The 22,726-nt window shown below is 45.9% G+C and overlaps 1 protein-coding gene across 5 annotated transcripts; it reads left to right on the plus strand.

Annotated features, from left to right (window-relative positions):
- Nucleotides 1-8,002: 8,002 nt before the first annotated feature.
- Nucleotides 8,003-22,656, plus strand: TCP11 (t-complex 11). 5 transcript variants are annotated; one of them, XM_054024767.1, is made up of 10 exons: nucleotides 8,003-8,135; nucleotides 8,410-8,561; nucleotides 12,834-12,966; nucleotides 14,605-14,725; nucleotides 16,261-16,481; nucleotides 17,504-17,640; nucleotides 19,090-19,310; nucleotides 19,775-19,959; nucleotides 20,376-20,539; nucleotides 21,259-22,656. In XM_054024767.1, exons 2-10 carry the CDS (start codon nucleotides 8,420-8,422, stop codon nucleotides 21,486-21,488), a joined length of 1,554 nt encoding a protein of 517 aa, XP_053880742.1. In that variant the 5' UTR covers nucleotides 8,003-8,135; nucleotides 8,410-8,419; the 3' UTR covers nucleotides 21,489-22,656. The 5 variants fall into 5 exon arrangements, with proteins under 5 accessions (XP_053880742.1, XP_053880744.1, XP_053880745.1 ...); XM_054024769.1 differs by having other exon boundaries at nucleotides 19,775-19,899; XM_054024770.1 differs by having other exon boundaries at nucleotides 20,489-20,539; nucleotides 21,259-21,351.
- Nucleotides 22,657-22,726: the final 70 nt, after the last annotated feature.

The following is a 22,726-nucleotide window of genomic DNA, read 5'->3' on the forward strand; positions in this document are numbered from 1 at the left end:
CAATTTATTTTAAAACATAAATGTTGTCTCTCCCTCTCCCCAGCCCTCCAACAAAAAGCTATAAAGCCACAGATCCAAAGGGGCTCTGGAATCACATAAAGTAGGTCTGGATTCACTGAGGGAGGGCACCAGCCAAAAGGGCTCTGGGGACAAATTCGCCCCATTACAAGCTTTTCTTGAAAACAGAGCCAAACTGCTTTCATACCTCATAGGCCAGATTTTCAAACATTGATGTCTTGGCAGCATCCAAAAAACAATGAGCCTGTAAAGAGGGGATTCTTTCATTGCCCTCCCCAAATTGGCTTCATGTCTCTCCTTATGTCTGGAACAAAACTCTTCCTTCTTGCTCAGCCAATCTCCTTCCACATCCTTATGGCTCCAGGATCCTCGACAAGTAAGAGACATCAACCTAGGCCACCTTGCACATTGAAAGGTGGATGTAAGCAGGTTTATGATTACACGTGCCCAAATTCAGAGGTGATGGGTTTTGTTTGTGAAATGCCATGTGTGCTTATGACATGGCATCTGTTATTATTATCAGTAATGAGAGGGATAGGGAGAGCTCTCCCCAAATCTACCTATAGGACCCCCCATCACCATGGAATCGGAGCACTTCACAAACATTAATCAATTTATCCTCAACACAATGAAGAGAGAGAGATTAAGGGACTTGCCCTAGGTCACGCAGGAAGTCTGTAGCAGGGCCAGGAATCAAACCCAGGCCTTCCGAATCCCTGAACCACAGGACAATTCTTCCTCATCACACATTATAATATCTAGCTCTCAGACAGCATTTTCCATCAGTAGATCTGATATAGCTACTGCAGAGGTCAGCTATTCAAGGTCTCATGCCCCATTGTAGGCACTCCTGCATGTCCCACGTACAGTCCGTCCCCCAGGCATGCGTGGTCCTTGCACTTTTTGCTGGGAGGATCGGCTTTTCTTCGTTCCCCTGACGTCCTGTTGGCGTCAGATTCTCAGTCCTGGAAACACTGAGAACTGCTCCAGTTACGTCTCCAAGGCATTGCCTGTTATATTTTTGGAAAGTTTAGCAGAATAATTATCAGATTATGCATCACTAGCAGGGAGCCTTGTCTGTAAATCAATTCCGCTTGAGGTTAGTCTGCTGCCGTTTAGGAACAGTTCTATGAATTGAGTTCACCCTTGGAAAATTAATAAAACTCAACCCTGCTGACCAAAATGACACGTTTGCCTGAATATTAAGCATATGAAGATCATTGCTAACACCTCTACCTTTAGACCATACCACTCCCAATTCATATGACGATTAATACCTTGTGATACAGAGGTCGTCGGACAGCTCCGAGACCTTATGGCAAATCCAGGAAAATTACCTTTCCAATGATACCTGGTAAGACCTTCAACTCCTAATACCTCAGGTCAGTGGCTCTTGATTCCATGAGCTTTATTGGTGTGACAAGCTATACAAACACTGTCAGATACCCGCCTATGATAGAACTAAGCATTTTTTGGGTGTTGATCCCTCGTCCATTTTCCAGCAGGGGCTGTTCCTGAGCTGGTGGCACGTTGCTATGTGGTGAGATGGTCATGTCTGCCTTCTCCCTCCGTCTCCCAAGGCCAGGCACCGGTTTCCCTTATCGCCTTTTGAGGAGCCATCTTTTATCATTCCCTGCTAATCTGAGGAGATCTCTCACACGTCCTTGTATTTCAGACACTGGAGCAGAAAGTGACCCCTTCTGCTCTTTGTTATTACGTGGTTAGGAAGCCATGTCCTTAGTGCCAATATTTTGTTTGTAACACTGCACACTTCTGGAGTGCCTTTGGCATAAGACTCTCAAAGCATTTTATCAGCATCAAGGGATTAATCTTCCCATCTCCTCTGTCGCGTTATCACCATTTTACAGATGGGGAAACTGAGGCATGCTAATGGGCTAGCGTCTCAGAGAGGCACATGCTTGGGGTGATTAGCTCCTCCCGTCGCCACAGCTACACTCTATTTTTAGCACGCTAGCTCAATCTGAGCTAGCACAGATATCTCTGCTCAAGCTGGGAATCACCCCCCTCCCCCCAGGTCTAAGTGTAGCTGTACCCTTAGGGCGCCCACATAGAGCAGCTGCACTCCCAACTACAATGAGTGTCTGGTTGGTGCAACAATGTGTGGGCGCGTGTAGGTGCACCCATGGGCAGGCATGCACATGCATGCATTTCTCCTTGAGGCAAATTAGGCCCATGCGTGCCCTTTCTGCAGCAGTGTGCATAGGATACCCGCACTGGGTGCAGAGTGCATGCACATGTGTGTCACTGGGACAGCAGAGTGTAGGTCTATGCATGCAGACATGTGTGTAGGACACAGGGGCTGGCAAAGATAAGCAACCTGTGTTTTATCACCATTCTCACCCCCCCCCCCCCAGTGCCCCACTCTGCTTTGTAGCCTCCTGGCTCCTCCTGACAGCTGCAGCTGCTAAACCATTGGCTGATCACACTCAATTAGCAGGCTGAGCATCAGCGAATGCAGGTTACTGGGAGGTTATCAAATAAACTTGGAAGGGGTGGGGGGATATTTCACAGGAGCAAGAAGATCCCCCAGAGCTCACCAGTGATTTCAATGGGAGCATAAACGCCTATCAGACGAGCAAGATTAAAGCAAAATCCACATGGTGAAATCCCAGACGCATTGAAGTCAATGGGAGTTTTGCCCTTGGCTTTAATAGGGCCAGGATGTCAAGGCGAGTGTTTTGGACCCATAGGGAGCAAACGGATAAAATAAATGGGGAGCTGCACACGTGGGGACTCTACGACTGTTGTAGACACTATATCCCGCAGCTGCTGGTGGTACCTCCTACCACACTCCACAGCCGCACCGGCAGCGTAGGGTTTTTATTAGCTCTGACAGTTCTAAGGTTAATACTCCTGCAGCTGACAGGCACTAAGCCGGAGACTTGCATAGGCTTTAGATATGAAAACAATCAGCCCGCTGCTGATGCCATGATTGCCCCAGACTATAAAGCACGGAGAAATTCCTGCCATTCCACAGAGGGCAAAGGGACCCGGACGGGGTGACCTCCTTTTGTTCATCTCCACCCTCACTCGGCCAGGGAAAACCTTCCCAATTATTTGTGACTTCCATCGATGAAACACATTGTAAAGGGGGGCAAAGGGAGATTGGGAGGGTCAATAAAATGTGGAGGAATGTCTTTGTTAAGGAACATTATATACCATATCTAGAGGAGAGAGAGACATTAGAGAAATGAAACTGAGTTTTCATCTGTCCTTAGTGTTTCCTTTGTTGCTGTTTTGTTAACACTGCTTATACGACGGACACTGCACAAGACTATACATAGATAGAGATCTACTGTAGATAGACAGATCCTGAATTTGGTTTCTGTAATCCCTGTGTACAAAGAATGGCCCGTATGGACCACTGGACTGCTTTTCAGAGCTGCTGAGTGCAGGCAGGTTCTGTCAACCACAATACAAGTTGCAGGTGCTCAGCATTTCCTGAAAATCGGGCCACATGACTCCTCAATTGATCAGTACAGGGAAAAATACTTTATATAGCGCTTTTCATACACAAGCCTCAAAGCATTTTACAAAGGGGAAGTTTCACTATTCCCATTTTACAGATGGGGAAACTGAGGCACCGAGCCTACAGACATTTCCAAAAAGTGGCCTCTGAACTTGGGTTCTCAACCTCAGACCCTGTGACCGGATTTTCAGCATTATTGAGCATTCACAGCTCTAAATGAAGTCAGCGGGAGCTCTGGGTGCTCAGCTGCTTTGAAAATAGGTTGATTAAAATGTGGTTTTGGGTTACACTGATTTGTCCCCTTCATCAACTCCCTTTCTTCACCCCCATGCTCCCTCTTTATCAGAGAATCATAGAACATCAGGGTTGGAAGGGACCTCAGGAGGTCATCTAGTTCAACCCTTGCTTAAAGCAGCACCAATCCCCAACTAAATTATGTACACCTGCCTCTCAGTCCAGCTACATATCTCCAATTGCTTCAGCCAAAGCACTGCTACATTCAGGACCAGATTTTCACAAAACTCTCAGCCCCCCTCCCCCCCTCCGTAGCTCCCATTGTTCTCAGGGGAACTGCTGAATGCACTTTCAAAAAGGTGGCCATTCACTGAGGTTCCTAAATGGGGGGCTGAGCTCTGCTTAAAATCTGACCCAAATTGCTGGGGCCAGGGCAACCCAGTTAAACCTTGTCTTTATGAGATGTGCAGGCTAGGAGTGAGCTTTTGTCTTCTACGCTTTTCCCAATGTGCCCTTGTTCACTCCTACGTCACCTGTCATGAACGGCTGCTGCCATCTGCTGGTGAACATAACAGAGTCCTGCAGCCTCCCAAATAATCGGATACTCCTGGCAAGATGTACAAGTGTCAACTGTATTGTATTTCTGGTAGGCAATGGCTCAATGCAGCCGTTATCTGCCTAGGAGAGGGCTTCTCAAACAAGGGAATTGTATCCCTGTGCAGAGAGCCAGCGCAATACCTGTGCACCACCTAAGTCCTCAATATAGGGCTACAGAGATGCACAGACCCTGTGTGAACCCTCTGCACAAGAGAAAAGTACATCCAGAGCAAACGGAAGGTTTAACCTTTGTGCCCATTTACTCTCCTCTGACCTCTGAAACAGTAGCAGCCATATTCAGTATCAGCCTAGAGGCCCCAACCCATATCAGAGCCCCACCATTCTGGGTGCTGTCCACACAAAGTAAAAACCAGTCTCTGTCCCAAAGAGCTTACGACCTAGACAGACGGGAGCTGAAACAGAAGCACAGAGAAGTAAAACAACCCTCCCAGAGTCACACAGCAAGTCTTCAGCAGAACGGCAGTTGGAAAGCGGGTCTCCTGATGCCCAGGCCACTAGACCATGTAGCACCTCATTAATTTCATTTAGACACATTACAGCATTTTTATAACATTTACATTTAAATAATTGCCACAGCAGGGTATGTGCATGAAGGCAACAGAGTCCCCATGAGAAAGGAAAACACCTCCTGCATCATTATCCCTACCCCAAATGTCACCCACCCTAGCCTCCCATGACCCCACCATTCAGCCTGGCCTGAAAGTCTTCAAACCCAGGCTTTTCTCACTTGAACAACTAAACTTTGGCCCCAGTTTATGGCTACACAATCCAGGTGGAAAGCACCTGAGGTTATGAAGATTCACAAGGAGGTGATAGTGGGAGAGAGGTTTTTTTTGCCAGAGCCTGAGGCAAGGAGATCACAGATAGGCTGGAGATGATCAAGGGTGCTATAGAAGTTGGGGGATCGTGCTATAGAGGGGTTCCCGTAGGCAGACGGGGCTCACGCCTGTGTTACTTCCTAGAGAGTCCTGCAAAATCTCTGGCTACTTTCACTCCTAAGGGAAGAAAAGTAGAATGGGAAGCAGCCCCTAGAGCAGCAGTTTTCAAACTGTGGGTCAGGACCCCCCTTTTAATGGGGTCACCAGGGTTGGCATTAGAGTTGCTGGGGTCTGGGGCCGAAGCCCGAGCCCTGTCACCCAGGGCCAAAGCCTGAGGTCTTCAGCCCTGGGCAGCGGGACTCAGGCTTTGGCTTCAGTCCTAAGCTCAGGTTACAGGCCCCCCACCCAGGGCTGAAGTCCTTGGGCTTTGGCCCCCCTGCAGGGAATGGTGGAGCTCAGGCTTTGGCCCCCCCTGCCTGGGGTAGGGGGTTGTGCGAGCTCAGGCTTAGGTTCCCCCCTCCCCCCATGGTCATGTAGTAATTTTTGTTGTCAGAAGGGGGTCTCACTGCCATGAAGTTTGAGAACCGTTGCCCTAGAGCAGGGGTAGGCAACCTGCGGCACGCAAGCTGATTTTCAGTGGCACTCACACTGCCGCTCACACTGCCTGGGTCCTGGCCACCAGTCTGGGGGGCTCTGCATTTTAATTTAATTTTAAATGAAGCTTCTTAAACATTTTAAAAACCTTATTTACTTTACATACAACAATAGTTTAGTTATATATTATAGACTTATAGAAAGAGACCTAGAAACGTTAAAATGTATTACTGGCATGCGAAACCTTAAATTAGAGTGAATAAATGAAGACTCGGCACACCACTTCTGAAAGGTTGCTGACCCCTGCCTTAGAGCATGAGGGTTGGAGCTCTATCCACCTGATTTCCACCTCATACTCAGCCTGGCACCCTGAAGTGTTTAACCAGAGGGCTCTATCCTAAAGGAAAGACTTGCACAGCTCTTGAGGGGAAATTCATCAGAGAGATGTCAGAGGCTAAAGGTCCAGGAAAGGAGCTGCTGAGGTCTCTGGTACTACAGAATCAACACTCTGAATATCCAGAGACGATTTGAGCCAACAGCATACGTCTCACAGCAGAAATGAGATTGATACAGCCCTGTCTTCTAGCACTGATGTCTCTTTGAACAATAAAAATACCAGATACCGGCTCTCCCCTTGGTCCAGCAGGATGCAGATTTGTTAACCTTTAGGCCTGTGGCAAAACCCACCCATTTTCCTGAGGGTATGGGGAGCGAGCAGATGGATGGGACAAGGGCAAAGTTGTGTAGTTGTTATGGAGGTTAGTTTTCACATTGCTTACCCGTACAGTACCCAGGGAAGGCAGTGCAGTTTTAATTTTTGTATGGAACAGTTTGTACTGAGTTTTATAAACTGCTCGGAGATCAGGATAGTGCTTAAACAATCACAATAAATATAGTTTGGAAGGAAAAGGCAAGAAAGCGCAGGCACCAACATAATTTAACAAAATTGTTCCTCTCCGGTAAGCCATCAAGTGAACAATGGACAAATCTGTGCACCTTCCTTCCTCCCCACACCCTTCTTCTGCAAAAGAAAAGAAAAAGGATTTACTTTGATTGCAGGCCCTTCAGGGCAAGAGTCATCTTTTTCACTCTGCTTGTACAACACCTGGCATCCTGGTTCATGACTGGGCTCCCAGACACCACTGCACTGTAAATAATAATTTAAAAATCTTTATCCTCCTATAGGTTTCCAGCATGCTTATTGCTCTAGTTCTGTACCACTCCACATACAATTCATCCCACCTCCACTTTTCACAAGAACCAGAACCCAGGATTTTTCACTCGCCTAGAAACCTCCAATGGTGGGAACAGAACCCAAGTGTCCTAACTCCCCTGAAGCCCCCACCCCCTTTACCAGCTAGGAAGCCTAGTTCAGTCAGCCCCTGCTCTGATCACTAAACATTACTACCGCCCATGTGCCTGACTTACTTTGCAATCAGCCCTATGCCTCCCCTAGGATCACAACACCTTCTGAGGTGTGAACAACCACACGTGCTGCCAACCTACAGCTATTAATTTGCATGGTCCATCCAGACAGAAGGGCTCCTACCAGGCACTATTTAAAATAAATTACTATGAAGGCGCCTATAAATATAGCAGGCCCTACAATAAACAAATCCTCAAAGCGTCATGCAACTCTACAGCTAAATTCCTAGGGATGCCCCCCCGGCTTTGCTCTAGTTGACTATTCCCTTCACCTGTCTACCTCCTGGTCTATTGGATGGTAGAGTCCAAGTAGGCCGTGGGCCGAGCCACTCTTTGGAGCATTCCATTTGGCTAGAGGGGGGATTATTTTATAAGAAAAATATAATTCCAACGGGAGCGTAGTGCTGGATTAATTATCGCGCCACAATCCAAGGGTAATTCATACTTTATCTCTTAGCATGGAAGCTGGCTCCCCTAGGCGGCTTTTAAATGGAGGCGAGTTTGTGTGGTAGGCCCATCCCCATTTCTGTGGGGTTGGTTCAGTCCTGAAAAGAGCTTGTTATGGTTCAAGATGCGGAGCAGCCCATTTCTAACAGAGAAGCGGGGGTGGGCGGATTATAAAACCTCATTCAGAACAGGGCCCTAAAGACGTAAAAGACGGTGGCTTAGGTCTCGTCGGCGCCACGAGAGGGAGGAATCTCCCTGGGAACCGTCTGTAGCCCCCACGGGTGTAAAGCGGTCGAGCCTTTCCCCCCTCCGACGCGCGGGCAGTTGGTTCGGTCCTGTTTGAAGCTGGGCGCGAACGCTCAGTGGACTAACGGCAGCAGTAGATCCGTGAAGGGGCTCGAGAGCGGCCGGGCAGCCCCCTGTCTCGTCACCACCGCCCGGTCCGGTCCCGGCCGCTGCCCCTTCCCCACCGCCCGGACCCTCCGGGGAAGGTGAGGGGCCACTTCTCCACCCTTCGCTGACTCCCGCTGAGGCAAGGAGCCGTTGGACGGTCCCGTCCCCGCCTCGCCCTGGGGTCTTCCTCCGCCCCCCCCTTGGTCTCTCCCCCACCTTGTCTCGTGCCCAGGCTCCCCCCAGGCCCGGCCTGACTCAGTTCACGGCCCCCTCCCTTGACTAGAGGAGTGGCTGTCTTGGGCCCGTGGTGCCTGAGTTGATGCCTTTTCTGCGCCCGCCCTTTCTAACCCTCCGTCTCCCCTCGACCTGCAGGAGGAACAAGATGCCTAACCCCGGAGAGGAGACACCCCCCAGTGACTGCAGTGATCCAGAGAGTGTGCCCTGTAGGCCCAGGAAAGCGAGGCAGGCCCAGGAGAGCCATGATGGGGACGTGCCCAGCCTCTGCCCACCACAGTTGCCAACGTGTACGTCTGCCTCCGATTAAGCTAGAAAAGTCCAGTCTCTACCATCCTCACAGGGTTCAGTGCAAACAGTGGTTTAACCAGGGATGACAGGGCTTCGTGGAGAGATTTGACAGAGAGCCCTTGGGTTTGGAAAGGGACCGGTAGTGGGGTCATGCCATCCTGCTACTTCCAGGCAGGGTTGATTTTTACTAAACTAGCGCTGAGAGATGTATAGCCTCCACATTTGAGGCAGAGACTGGACAAATGCTCTTGGCAGCTTGAACCATTGCTGACCTGTTTTTAGACTAAGTTCTGCAGTGGCTCTTTTTCTACATTTAATAATGTTATGACTGGGCCTCGTGCATAGTGTGCTGAAGTGGCGCTATGGGGCAGAAAACATACAAATCTTTAACTAAAACGAACAGGAGTACTCGTGGCGCCTTAGAGACTAACAAATTTATTAGAGCATAAGCTTTCGTGGACTACAGCCCACTTCTTCGGATGCATATAAAATGGAACATATATTGAGAATATATATATATATATATATATATACACACACACACATACAGAGAGCATAAACAGGTGGGAGTTGTCTTACCAACTCTGAGAGGCCAGTTTGCATATCAATTCCAGCTCAGCAGTCTCTCCTTGGAGTCTGTTTTTGAAGTTTTTCTGTTGTAATATAGCCACCCGCAGGTCTGTCATTGAATGACCAGACAGGTTAAAGTGGATAGGGTCCAGCAGGGGGTGTGTGTGGGTGCACGAGGTCTCCCCGGCTCACTCTTGGTATTGGCGGTGGCCGGTGATGTGCTCGGTGTAAATGTCCCGGGACCAACGGATAGCGTCCGAGACCATTAGGCGTCTCATGAGCCGCGCGTAATGACGGCCCACCCCACAGGTCCTCAGTAATATAGCCACCCGCAGGTCTGTCATTGAATGACCAGACAGGTTAAAGTGTTCTCCCACTGGTTTTTGAGTATTATGATTCAGACTCCAACAAGAGACTGCTGAGCTGGAATTGATATGCAAACTAGACACAATCAACTCAGGATTAAATAAGAACTGGGAATGGCTGAGCCATTACAAACATTGAATCTATCTCCCCTTGTAAGTATTCTCACACTTCTTATCAAACTGTCTGTACTGGGCTATCCTGATTATCACTTCAAAAGGTTTTTTTTTTTTTCTCTTAACTGGCCTCTCAGAGTTGGTAAGACAACTCCCACCTGTTTATGCTCTGTGTGTGTGTGTATATCTCCTCAATATATGTTCCATTCTATATGCATCCGAAGAAGTGGGCTATAGTCCACGAAAGCTTATGCTCTAATAAATTTGTTAGTCTCTAAGGTGCCACAAGTACTCCTGTTCTTTTTGCGGATACAGACTAACACGGCTGCTACTCTGAAATCTTTAACTGTTCTGGTGACATGGAATCCTAGGCTCCACATCCCATCCCACGGCTAACCTTGGAGGAGGAGGGTGGGAAGGACAGATATCACAATTTTTTGCAAAGATCACCCCAGATCAAAGTCTTACACTTCCCATCAGCTGTATCAAATATTCCTCTCTCACTTCATGCCCCAAAGTGCCTTTATCTGTTCCTTCAAAGGCTTCTTTAGAGCATGTTTCCACTAAACCTCTTTCATGTTCCACCATTAAATTATTTTTGTTAAGTTAGTCAAAAATTCAGCAGTAGAATCTTGTACTGCATTCTGACTCTTAACTGTAATGTGTTTAAACTGAACTCCTCTGCCTTGTACAGCTTTCAATAAATGACAGGTGCTGTTTTTAATGGTCACTAGATGTTGCTCTTGTTTCACATGATACAAAAAGAGGAGTATGAAAGGACAAAGGGGCTCACATCAAAACTATGAATCTGGGTTTGTCAATTCAGTTTGAATTCTTTCTCAGATGAGTTGAATTGTAACTTTGGAGAGCATCATTTTCTGTATATGCATCTTAAGAATTCCACCTGTCTAAAAGATCAGTAAATTCCATTGCACGGTTCAGTGGAACTAAAATCAGAAAAAAATTCAAATGTTCCCTTCCTGCAGCATAGGTGTCTTTAGTAGTTCTTATCCAACAAAGATTTAAGCTAGCTAGGGACTTTGTACGCAGGTATAGTCCCACTGGCTTACTCAGGCCAGTAAGCATGCAAATGTATATGATTCTTTGCAGGACTGGGCTTTATATGACTGACATCATTTCATAGCATACAACCTGCTACTAGCCTTTCTTCACACAACCCTCTTGTCTAATTTAGATTGAAATCTGTTCAGAAAGGGGACCTGTCATTTTACCATACCCCCTTCTATACCAGTCATGGTATATGCTATTTCCTTCACTTTGCTTTGGGAGGGGCTAATCAATTCAAACTCATTTAGCAATTGTTCTCTGCCTAGCTGAGGAAGGTTCTCTACACCCAGCTTTCTAAATTATCCTGTATTAATCTTTCATATAGTTGCTAGTGTCCTGATCCACTTTTCCACTTGCTGGTCAAGAACTTTCTAGGTTAAATTATTTCCCCTCACACATACTACTAATGTTATCCAGTATATGGCTGATATACTTTCATTATGGAAACATCTATCAGATGCAGGCTCCATTGGCAGGGGTTATCTAGTTAGTTCTAAGTTCTCTCATTATTTTAGATTTAAACTATAGCATAAATGAGCATCCTTTTCAAACTCTGGGTCTCCTTGGCACTTCAAATAGTTGTATGATTAATCAACTCCGCTAATTTAATCCTGATTTGTATTATAGTAGCCCTAGAGACCCCAACCAGATTGAGGGGAGGATGTAGAGCTAAGCACCCTGTACAGACCTATTATAAATGCTTCCTGTCCCAAAATGCTTACAATCCTAAACCACACTCTTGCAATCTGTTCCACACAGGCAGACCCTTGTGCATTTGCAGAGCCCCATTGATTTCAGGCTTAGTGGTCTATGTACACAGACCAGATTGCAGAATGAGGGCTAAGGTTTAAAATATAACAAGAGGGTGAGTCACCCAATGGGAGGATATGAAGGCAAGCCTATAGCACTGTTAGAATCCATAATTCCAACATGTGACTCTTTACTGTCTCATTCCTATTCTGTACTGTCTCTGGTGTCCTGCAACTTGTAAATTGTTCTCCCATTTATGGCTATTAAGCTAGGCTACATAGCATCATATTTTCACCCCACATATCTCCCATAATTTAATCAGTGAATTTCACCTGTAACTTTTCCTGTTGCTCTAGAATGTAGAAACCCTAGATAATAGTCCCACAACTGATGATTTTCATGAGATTCTGAAATGACAGTATAAAATCAGTAGTTTGTCAGCTAATATTTCCAAAATGTGTCTAGGGTGTTTAATCCCCTACCAAGGGAGTCAGGAGACATGAGTTTTACTTCCAGCTCTGCCACTGACTCAGTGTTTGCTTTCAGGCACTTAGCTTCTTTGAGTTTCAGTTACACCATCTGAAAAATGCATCTATCATGTATTGGGAGATCTATATTGAAAATACTTGAGAGGAAGAGTGCTAATTCCTTTTTATCTAACTTATTTATTCTTAAAATGGTAAAAATGTGAAATCCTTCTTCAGAATACATGTCTTCCTGGTATCTTTACACTGGAAGGGATGCTGTTAAAAGAACTTCTAAGACTTGTAGTTGTTTCACTGTTCATTTTAACCACGGAACAAGATAGAGACATTAGTTGCATAATTATTCTGGAGGTCATTAAGAGGTTAAAGCCAAGGTATGAGAACCTGTCAAAAGTAATAGGACCAAGCATGAACTGATAAGGCTTTTATACAATCCATTTTTATTCAGCCCACTCAATGAGCAGTCTTGTACTGCTTTTGAAGACCATTTTAATTTGAACAATTATTTCCTATATTGGAGTTACCAATAACCACAGAGTGATATTTTAAATTGATTTTTGATACCCAAACTTGCTTCCATTTAGGTTAATGGAAGTTTAGCTAATGACTTCACTGGGAGAGGATTGGGCCCTTGCTTTTGACCATTAATGAAATTTAATCTTCCATTGTTTAGACATAGAAACCAAACTGATCAGTTTTACTTTTGTCAGTGTCAGCATTTCATCATCAGCTAGGAGCATAATGTTGTTTCTCATATTCTGAGGGGGATGTTTTAACCCCACCCTACATACATAGGCTTTCACTCAGTTTGCATTTCCGTATTAAATTTTGTAAAATCTTTTAGATTTCTTAAATGTTGGATCTAAGACTGTAGTTGATCATGATAAAGAACTAGGTCTCATTAATTTCCTTTCTGCAGCCAGCCCTCCACGAGTTCTTTCCATGGCAGAATTACTAGAAACAGCACAAGAAGTTTCTAAAATGACCATTGCACACGAGATTGTGGTGAACCGTGACTTCAAGTTGCAAGAGGTCAACTTCTCACCAAACAGGTTCGTTATACTCTTTGTTTTTTCTCTTACCTGAGGTTGCAGATTATATGGCTAGAATGGGAAATGGGGGAGGGGAGGATTTGGAGGGCTATGGCTGTTGAAAGTATCTAGAAACTACAAAGGAAAAGAAAGTGGGTTTTGGTGCTATATGTTATGTTTTTTTCAAGTTTATTTTTCCCTTGGAACTATGATAAATGCCACATCTGGTCTTCCTTGAGTTTAATGGAGCACTCAGAGGTTTCAGAGGTATAGACAGTGACCTTTTCTTAAGTATTAATCAAAGGAGAAGAGATGCAAAGATTTTCTCTCAGCAATCTGCCTTGTAGCTGCAAACTTCCTGAGTCCTATCTGAATGCCTTAACCACTAGAGTATCCTTCCTGGTTCTGAACAAAAAGAGGCTCTGTAGAAGATATCCTGCAAATATTGTACGGTCCTGTCAGTCTTCTCTGAGGATAAGAGTAGTGGTTGGGGGATTTGAAGGGAGTTATCTGCATCTATCGCAGGCTGGCTAAACATCACATTCTTCTGAAGTGTGGCCGGGGCTGCCTCTGAACTATTGCTAAGTGGTAGAAAAGTAAGATTAAGGTTTGTCTTCACGTACATACGTGTGTAGAGTATACACACTGTATGGGTATAAATAGCAGTGTAGAGGATGAAGTGCTGCTTAGATGAGTAAATACATGCCTGAACACTTAATGAAACCAAATTCAGTTTCATTATGGTTAATTTCATGGCCATAGGATTTGAAAATTGGTAAATTTCACCTTTTCAAATGTTTAAATCTGAAATTTCACATTGTTGTAACCATGGGGTTCCCAACCCAAAAGGGTATTTTGGGGGGAGGTGGGGAGTCACAAACCTGTTGCGGGGGGGCACGGGATTGCAACCCTCACTTCTGTGCTGCTGTCAGAGCTGCACTCTGAAGGCAGCAACCGTGGAGTTTCTTGCAGCTGCAGGAGGTTCCCAGAGGTGGAGGTGGGTCTGAGGTCCACCCAAGAGTGCCTGTGCAGGTGATGGACAAGTCTTTCCCCAGACCAGCGGGAGCTAGGAGCCCCTGGCTAGGGTGCTTCTAGTAGGAGCGGGAGTCCAGATATCACTGGGTAGGGCTTATTTCACGGTCCGTGACATGTTTCTCACGGCTGTGAAATTGGTAGGGCCCTAGCTATGTGCCCTACCTACATGGCTCTCTGCACAGTGAGACAGTGCTGCCCAGTGTCCCATTGCTGGAGCCTTTCCCTGCTGCAGGGAAAGACTCCAGGAGCTCCTCCTTGCGAGAACTTTTCCCGCTACCTCAGCCTTTCATTGGCACATGCAGCTATGGAGCAGACATAGCCTGCTTTTCACTGTGGTGTGTAGCTACACGTACCTTACACACCAACCTCAGTGTAGACAAGGCTGAAGTATGTTTGGCTATGGGGAAAAAAGATGGCTGGGTAGGAACCATATGTAGGAGAACTGTGGATTTTAGGTTGATAGAGGTTCACATAGGAGGGAGAGTGGTGAGGCATGCTGCTTCCAACATGAGAATAAAAGTTCAAAGAAAATGCAGAGAGGTCCAAGTGCATAGCCCCTCCATAATGATAGGTGTGAGATGGATGAATGTTCATAATAGTTACTTGTTCCCTCTCCCCACTCAGCCTGGAAAGCCGAGTGAAGGAGACATTGCACAAAGCTTTCTGGGACAGTCTGAAAGAACAGCTCTCTGCTAGTCCACCAGACTACACACACGTGATCCAACTGCTTCAGGAAATTAAAGAGGTGAGCAGTTCATGAGATAGGACAGCCACCTTAGAGCTAGGCCTCTGTTAATGATGTACATCTAAGCTTTGCCTTGTGGCCATACATTAGACCGGAGGCATGAGAGAGTGGAATTCACAGCAAGGAAGAGTAAATACTAGGCCCAACCTTCTAGATCCTGTCTGTAAGACTGTCCCCCTGACCCAGTGTCCCACACACAAATCAACTACACCTGAAAGGTTTGAAAACCAGTGGAGCCATGTAACAATCAGTATGGACATAACTGATCATAGATATTGCTTAAATCTCTATGCTACACTGATGCAGTGTCAGGGGGTAGCCGTGTTAGTCTGTATCTACAAAAACAACAAGGAGTCTGGTGGCACCTTAAAGACTAACAGATTTATTTGAGCATAAGCTTTCGTGGGTAAAAACCTCACTTTTTCAGATGCTATGCAGAAAGCTTATGCCCAAATAAATCTGTTAGTCTTTAAGGTGCCACCAGACTCACTGATGCAGTGGTTTCTTGAGCAGGACCCTACCCACACTCTGCTTAAGGATGGCTAATGTCCTGGTCCGCTTAGGTCTCATTAGTATTGAACCCACTGGTTTTCACCAGACAGCAGAAGGCTAGCTCAGAGGTGGTAGGACAACTACCATGTATTCCTCTCTTTTTACATTCCCTCTTTCCTGCCCCAAGGATAGCTGCATTCATTAATACTTGGTGACCTCTTCTCCCTTAACTTGCAACTGAACCCCATCATTCCTTCTCAGTGGACCCAAACCCTCTCTTCAGTACAGCAGATTTGGATTCTAAGAAAGGTAGATGTTGTCTGTTAATAGAATTGTAGACTGAACACAATTTCTGAATTAAAAATGAATTAGATGGGTTTGATTTTATTAAAACCTTACTTGTTACAAGGCTTCTTAAATAAAGAAGCCTGAGAGAGAGAGACATACGAAGTAAAGTGAGAAAATGCCTTGGCCTGAAAATCCTCCCTAGGCCAACAGTGACTGTGCATACGGTCTCTTCTATCTATAAAGAAACCCCTCTCCAAGGCTAGTCATACATAAGCATCTGTCTTTAATGCACACAAGCACACAACATATTAGAACAGGAGCTAAGTGTTTAAAACTAACAAACAGGCATACCTATCTGCAGAGCCCACAGCAGCATCTAACGTACTTGCCTGACCTGACCCATACCTCTCCCCTTCTATAGTCCTGAGAGGCCGCTCCTTTCCCAGAAAGCCATCCCACAGAGTACTAGAAGGTATCCCTGTTATAAAGGAAAGAATAGGGACCACACATTATTTAGGGGCTGATATATGGTCTCATAGCATCTTCTGTGTATACCCTTAAGGGGAGCAGTTAGGAACAAACATTCCTTTATAGCTGCTATGGTGGCCCCTACGTTTCAATGTGCTTAGTAGTCACCCGAGTCCTCATTCCTATAAGGCCAGCCTTTACTTCTTGTTGTGCAGCTCCTGGCGAGCTGTAGGGTTCCTAGATTTGAACAAAAACAGACTCTCTCTTTGACTTTCTCCTTGGGGCAGACCATACTGTCACTGTTGCTGCCACGGCACAGCCGTCTGCGGGGCCAGATTGAAGAAGCCCTGGATATGGAGCTGATCAGACAGGAGGCTGAGCATGGGGCTCTTGACATCCCCAATCTCACCATGTACATCTTAGGTACAATGGCGATGCTGTGTGCACCTGTTCGAGACGAGGAAGTGCAGAGACTACGGGGTGTGACAGACCCAGTTCAGTTGCTCAGGTGCGTGACACTGTTTGGGACACGGGTGGGTCTCCCATAAATCAGCATATCCTCAATCAGTGATTGTTGTGGCAGGGGAATCTACTGCCTCCTGCCCAATAATCGTATCACATCCGGACTCCTGCTACACTGAGCCTCAGCTTGTCTCACTGATATTTTGAGTTTCTGAATAATGAAAATTGGATTAAATTGTTGTTCACAGGAATGGAAAGTCCAGTGCGAAATGAACTTGAGGCTCAGTCCGGTTCATAGGGGACATATGTCCCTTTCACAAAAACTTCCATCCTAATTGGCACTGAATAACACCACGCACCCCAACCCCTCCATGACAGTCATGCCAGAAGGGAATGAGCTATAGTGCCTGATTTCTGTTCTTACATGGCCTTATCACAATATCATCTGAGTGCCCCCCAGCTGTTTAAAAGTAGTAGTAGTTTGTCTTTCCCTTCATGCTGTGAAGGAGAAATGACTAATTATCTTTGTGTGTGTGTGAGAGACTGAAGAACCTAAGTCACAGCAATGAACTTTGCATTTAGTTCCGAGTGCAGTGAGCCCAATTCTCTTACTACTTGCAATAATGAGTCTGTAGGTTGGGTCCATGTCCTGTCTTCTGTACTTCATTGTTTCAGTGGAACATAGCTGTTGTGGGAGGTCATGGTCTCTTCTGACCCTTCTGGTGGTCTCTCTAGATCAGGGTAGAGACAGCCTGGAGGAACACTGAAGTAGCTTGCACTGCCCCTGTTGTACTAGTTCTGAGGGTAAGTAGGATGGGTCTCTGGGGCTTGCGATTTGGTACTGTTCCCCAGCACAAAAACTAGATTTTTTTTAAAAAGTCTGTGCTGCATGAAAAGGAAGCCACTGAGTAGTGTGTGGGGCTGGATTGGGCTGCTGGTTAGTTCAGGACATAAGTACTGACTCCCCGTGCACTTAGAATGCCCAGCATTGAAGACTGGGTCTCTGGGGACAACTTGACATTGGTGAGACACTTGTAGTGATCCTTTTTGTCCTCTTATTCACCCCAGGGAGATTTTCCAGGTGCTAGACCTGATGAAAATGGACATGGTGAATTTTACCATCCAGAGCCTCCGGCCCCACCTGCAGGATCACTCCGTCCAATATGAGCAGAAGAAATTCCAGGAGCTCCTTGTCAAGCTGCCCAGTGAGTGTGTGGGGAAGGAGGGAGAAGGTGCAGGGGTGTGCTGGGTCATCATCAAGAATACCTATACAAGGATTAATAATATTGAGCACCAACGCAGGGTGACATAGGTCCAAAGTGCATTAATATTCCCAAAGTTCAGCAGGTGGGGAAGGGCTCTCACCCTGGGGCTGCAGGGATATCATTTTCCATGATAGACAGCCATCACCCACAAGGGGACAGATTCAGCAGAGGAGTCAAGGGTTGGTGGGTTTGGAGCATGAGCTTACCCTTGGCACGGGTCTCTTGGCAGATGGAGTGTGTGGGGGAGGCTTGTGTCAGATGGCTGTGCTGTAGCAGCCCTATGGAGAAACCAGTCTTCCTAACAGCTTACTCAAGCATTTAAAGTGTGCACATACAATTTTAAGCGTTCATTGTGAAACAAGTATTTCTGTTAATGGGACATTGGTTATTTTCCTCTTTACTACTGTGGAATAATGTACACAAATAGGATTATCTGCTGCTTAGTTCATCTCCAGTTACTTTCTTTCCTGCCTCAAACTGGTCTTCTGTTTGACATCAGCCAATGGTGCAGACATTCTGCTGGTGGCAGATACTAGCTTCAGGTGCAGGGTAAACAAGAGCAGCAGCTAGAAACAGAGCTGTTAAGGGTCTTTCATGCAAATTTGTATTAGTAACAAGACGGAAAGGCGAAACTGTCAAATGTAAGGAGAAGTGCTTCTAACCAGGGGATGGATTGGTAGTTAGCAGTACCTGGAAGTCAGGACACTGGGCTTCTAGTCCCAACTTTCTCACAGACTTGCCTTGTAAAAGAGAGCAAGTTATTTAATCTGCTTCAGTTTCTCCCTGCAGAATATGGAGAAAATAGCCGTGGCAGGCGTTGTGAGATTTCATTAAAGCGTATAAAAGGCTTTGAGATCCTCAGAGGAAAGGGCAAAATGTTAAACAGGCCTGTAGTCACCCTTGGCAGAGCATTTCTAGAAGGTTTTGGTGGATGCTTAAGTTACTGAATAAATCAAAGGCAAGCTATCCCAGATAGAGAGCAACCTTTTGCTGCTCCCTGTACCAGCTTTGCTGGCTTGCAGCAGAGCTGGTCTGGTTTTGTTAGGTGTTTCACCATATGTGGAGTAATAGTTCCTAGCCCTCTGCACATTACAAAGCTTAGCTGAGGCCAGCCCTGAACATGTGCCTTTCCAGTCCCACTACTACTGGGCCAGCATTACTGTCCTGACAATGACATGGCTGTGTCCTATGAGAATGAGCCTGACTGAAGCTTCAACAGGTGTCAGTCACTTCATAAAGTACCAGGGGCCAGCACTGCTCTGTGGCCAGTCTGAGACATACTGTCTCTTCAGAGTGTAATGTAGTACAGTGAGCGAAAACAGTTCCTTCACCATTCAACGTGCTGAGTCTGATTCTTCCCACAAACATCTCTCCGTAATCCTGTTCCAGACAGCCTGGATCACACAACTGAGTGGTTACACAAAGCAGCAGCAGAAGTCTCTGCATCATCTTTGTCATCCCCATCCCATCCTGAGGTCCATGGATCACCCGCTCCACTGTCACGGGGGGCTGTCAGCAGGAGCTCATCTACACCAAGTCCCATGTCTGTGTTAAACCAAGGATACATGAATCTGCTCCGCTGGGAGCCAGGCATAGAGAAATACCCTGAGGTAGGAGGAATCTTCTTGTCAGCCAGGGAGGACTGCTCTGCTGCTTTGATGTGGCAGTTAGAACTGGCCTTAAGTATAAGCAAGATAAACAGGTGCTTGGGCCCTGAATCCTATGTAACCTCTACAGCATGAGCTGGCTTTGTCTCAGGGCCAGGCAACAGGACTGCAAGGGGAGAAAATAGCTCTCTGCTGGATCCCCTATCCCTTTTTGGCAGTGGAAGCTTCTAGCCTGTGGCTTATTTCCCCTCTTCTGTTAGCTTGGGTCCCCTGCAAAACATAAGACCTTTCCTGCTTCTGGGAGTTTGTGTTTGATCAGTGGTTCACACCCTTCTCCATAGGGGAGCACTCTCCCATTATCTGTACAGAAAAGGAAGGGCAATGGCGATTCACTAGCTTGAGAATCTCCCTGCTTGGTGAGCACAGCTCTCCCCATGCCTACAGGGGGATTTGATCTTTCTTTGCAGACTCTGTTGATGGACCAAGCCCGGCTGCAGGAGGTACAGTTGCAAGTGAATCAGCTAACAATCATAGCTGCAGTCCTGCTAGTGTCCAGCAGTGTGTGTGGAAGCGCCTTGTTCAGCTCGCCTGGGTTTGTAGATAGGCTGAAACGGGTAACAAAGGCCCTCTTGGAAGGGCTCCCTCACACCAGGTTGGTTGCTTTACCATTATCTTTTCCAGAGGGAGACAAGTGAGTAGACAGGTGCTGGTTGGGAATGAGAAGAGCTGCAGAAATCCACGCTGGAACTCAGAGGCTAGTTAAAATCCAAATAGGGGCCAGGGCTTCTGGCTGGGGGAGGAGTTTCCAGCTGGGAACTAATCCCCTAGAACTGGTGACTCACTGGTTAATGGGGAACCAGTGCTGCTGATCATTCTGATCACAGTAACAAGCACTAGGGCAGCTTAGTTTATGGGACACCAAACGAGTACAGCTGGTTGTCTGTGCCTTATGTTGCCATCATGATGTTCCTGGCTAGAGGTTTGTGGAGGGCAGTTCCTAGCTGTTCCACTGCTGTGAAGCAAAGGTGAGGAGTAGCCCAAGAATATAGAACATGCCTCTGATTTTAGGTTTCGAGAAGCTTTGCTGGACATCAGCAATCATGTGCACCAGGAAGTTAGTGAATCTCTCTTGCAACTGGGTTACCCTGCTTTCACTAGTGATAAATCTGCTTCCCTTAAAGGCCAGATAAGGAGCATTGCAGAGGAGGACAATGCTGTGCGGAGCGTAATTGGTGAGTCCCTGAGTAAATGTCTAATGTGCTGGCTTTTTACTTTAAAAATGAGGCCACCCTACATCTTTATCTGCAATCTATGCTGGGCCTTAGAGCCCTAAAGTGAAGTCCTTTCCCAGGACTGGTCTAGCATAGGCAACCACCATGTAAGCTTTCCCCATGTAAGGTCAGTCTTTGGCCTCTTTGCTCAGACTGCCACAAGGGTGAGTACCTAGTGCCCCTAGATTGAGATCCTCATTCCTTCTCCAGAAGTCATTAAATGATAATGATCAAGCAGTGAAAAGCTCCATATGACAATACCACCTATCTCAAACCACTTTACAAAAGTGGTGTCATCCCTATGTTACAGATGCAGAAACTGAGGCACAGTGATTTGGTTACAGAGCCAGCAATGGAATGCAGGTCTCCTGAGTCTGTTCAGTGCTCTATCCACTAGCCCACCATAGTAATATGTAAATTACCAAGCTATTTCAAACTAAGTCTAAAGTCTTTCCCACTGATCGGTGTTGCAGTTATTGCATTTAAGCACAATCTTAAATTCCATGTTGCATTCTGACATCTGCTATGCACTTTAGTTTTATAATACCAGGATGATTTCCCTTCTGTTCTCTCCAGAGCTATATCTATGCTGCTGAGCTGATAGTGTCTCAAATTGTCAGATGTTCACTCTTCCCTTTGACTGACTGCTCCTATCACACCCTTTCTTTTCATACGTACAGAGCAGCGGATCCATTCATTTCTCAGCCTTCATCTGTCTCCTAGTGCCCAGAACTCTCGCAGTCTCCCAAAAGGCCTTGCTCCAATTCAGGAAGAACTGCTGGAAGTTAGCCACAGATTTGGCAGTGTGATTCATCACAACAGGCAGGTGTATGGACCCTACTACCTGGCAATTCTAAAAAAGGTTGTTCTCCTAGGCACAGAGCCAGAAGCCGGAATAGATTCTTTCTAACTCTTACAGAAAGCACCACAGGCACTGGGGCCAGAAGGAAGGAGGACTCAGCTAGTTTTCAGACTCATGCTTTGGCTTGTAAAGTCTGTTACAGCCAACTAAACAGCTGTCCTGTTCTCTGCAGTAGCATCCAAAGCACTTCTGCAGCTGGGCCACCATAGCTGCTGGGGACAGTTACATAAATACCACTGGCCACTTCCCAATTTGTCTGAATAAACCTTTAAACTAAAAAAAAAAATTGCCTTTTTTCATACCTGCTGTTAGTTGGTCTCATTACTTTGAATAAATATGGTAAGATAGCCTAGATAGATTTCATAATGTTGTAATGCATCCTGTGAATTTGAACCCTGATTTTTTTCTTGCCTTGCCATTAACTGTGGGTTTTAGCCTGCTTTCCAGACACCTCTTAGTCTCAGCCAGGGAGAGGGGATTTGATTAAGATGCTTTGTGTTAATGACAGAGCTTACTTTCTAATGTAACTGATATACTCCTTCAGTGTTAACTTTAAAATCAGGTTTACTTCATATGTGCCATCTACACTAGCTCAGTTTAATCCCCTTTGGATTTAGTATTTTTGCATTCAAATCTACTGTAACCAGTTCCTAAATTTTAACATGCATTGTTAAATGTGGGGCTTTTCCTCCATCTCCTTTCTACTAGTGAATTTTCAATACTTTAAAGCTGCATTAATAAACTCTTTCTGCTAGAGCAATACTGTGCTATCAGAGCTGCCAGGGTCTTTGAGGTTCTGTTACAATTGTATCTTAATATCAAACTATTGATGTAGTACAGCAAGAATTGCTTTGGCTAAAAGATGGCTAGGGTGTGGGAGCTTTGTTTTGTTGCAGGGAGAAGCAGTGTTTTCTAGGAGTTGGCAGTTGAACTGTGGTAAGGATGCATAGGTTATGGTCCTGCCAATCCCCTCACTCTCCATGGCACAAGTTGCCCATCTGTAAATGTGGGATGGGGGTGAAGGGAAGAGAACTAGTTTTTTTTTCATCCTGGGGGGCAGGGGAGGAGAGATGAAAGGTGCTGCTAGTATGGGCTTCAGCCATTCTCTGGTTCAGACATGCACCCCCATGTGCATTTATACCTATGTTTTTAATAAATAAATGGGCTTGACATTTCAAAAATATAATGCTGAATATTTAATACTTTTCATGGAGATTTTTTTAGGGGGTCCTTTAAAGCTCTATCAGGATTATTTAGAAGACACATTCATAAATCTCTACATTCAT

Source organism: Malaclemys terrapin, chromosome 4, assembly GCF_027887155.1.
Source record: "Malaclemys terrapin pileata isolate rMalTer1 chromosome 4, rMalTer1.hap1, whole genome shotgun sequence".
Taxonomy (NCBI): domain Eukaryota; kingdom Metazoa; phylum Chordata; order Testudines; family Emydidae; genus Malaclemys; species Malaclemys terrapin.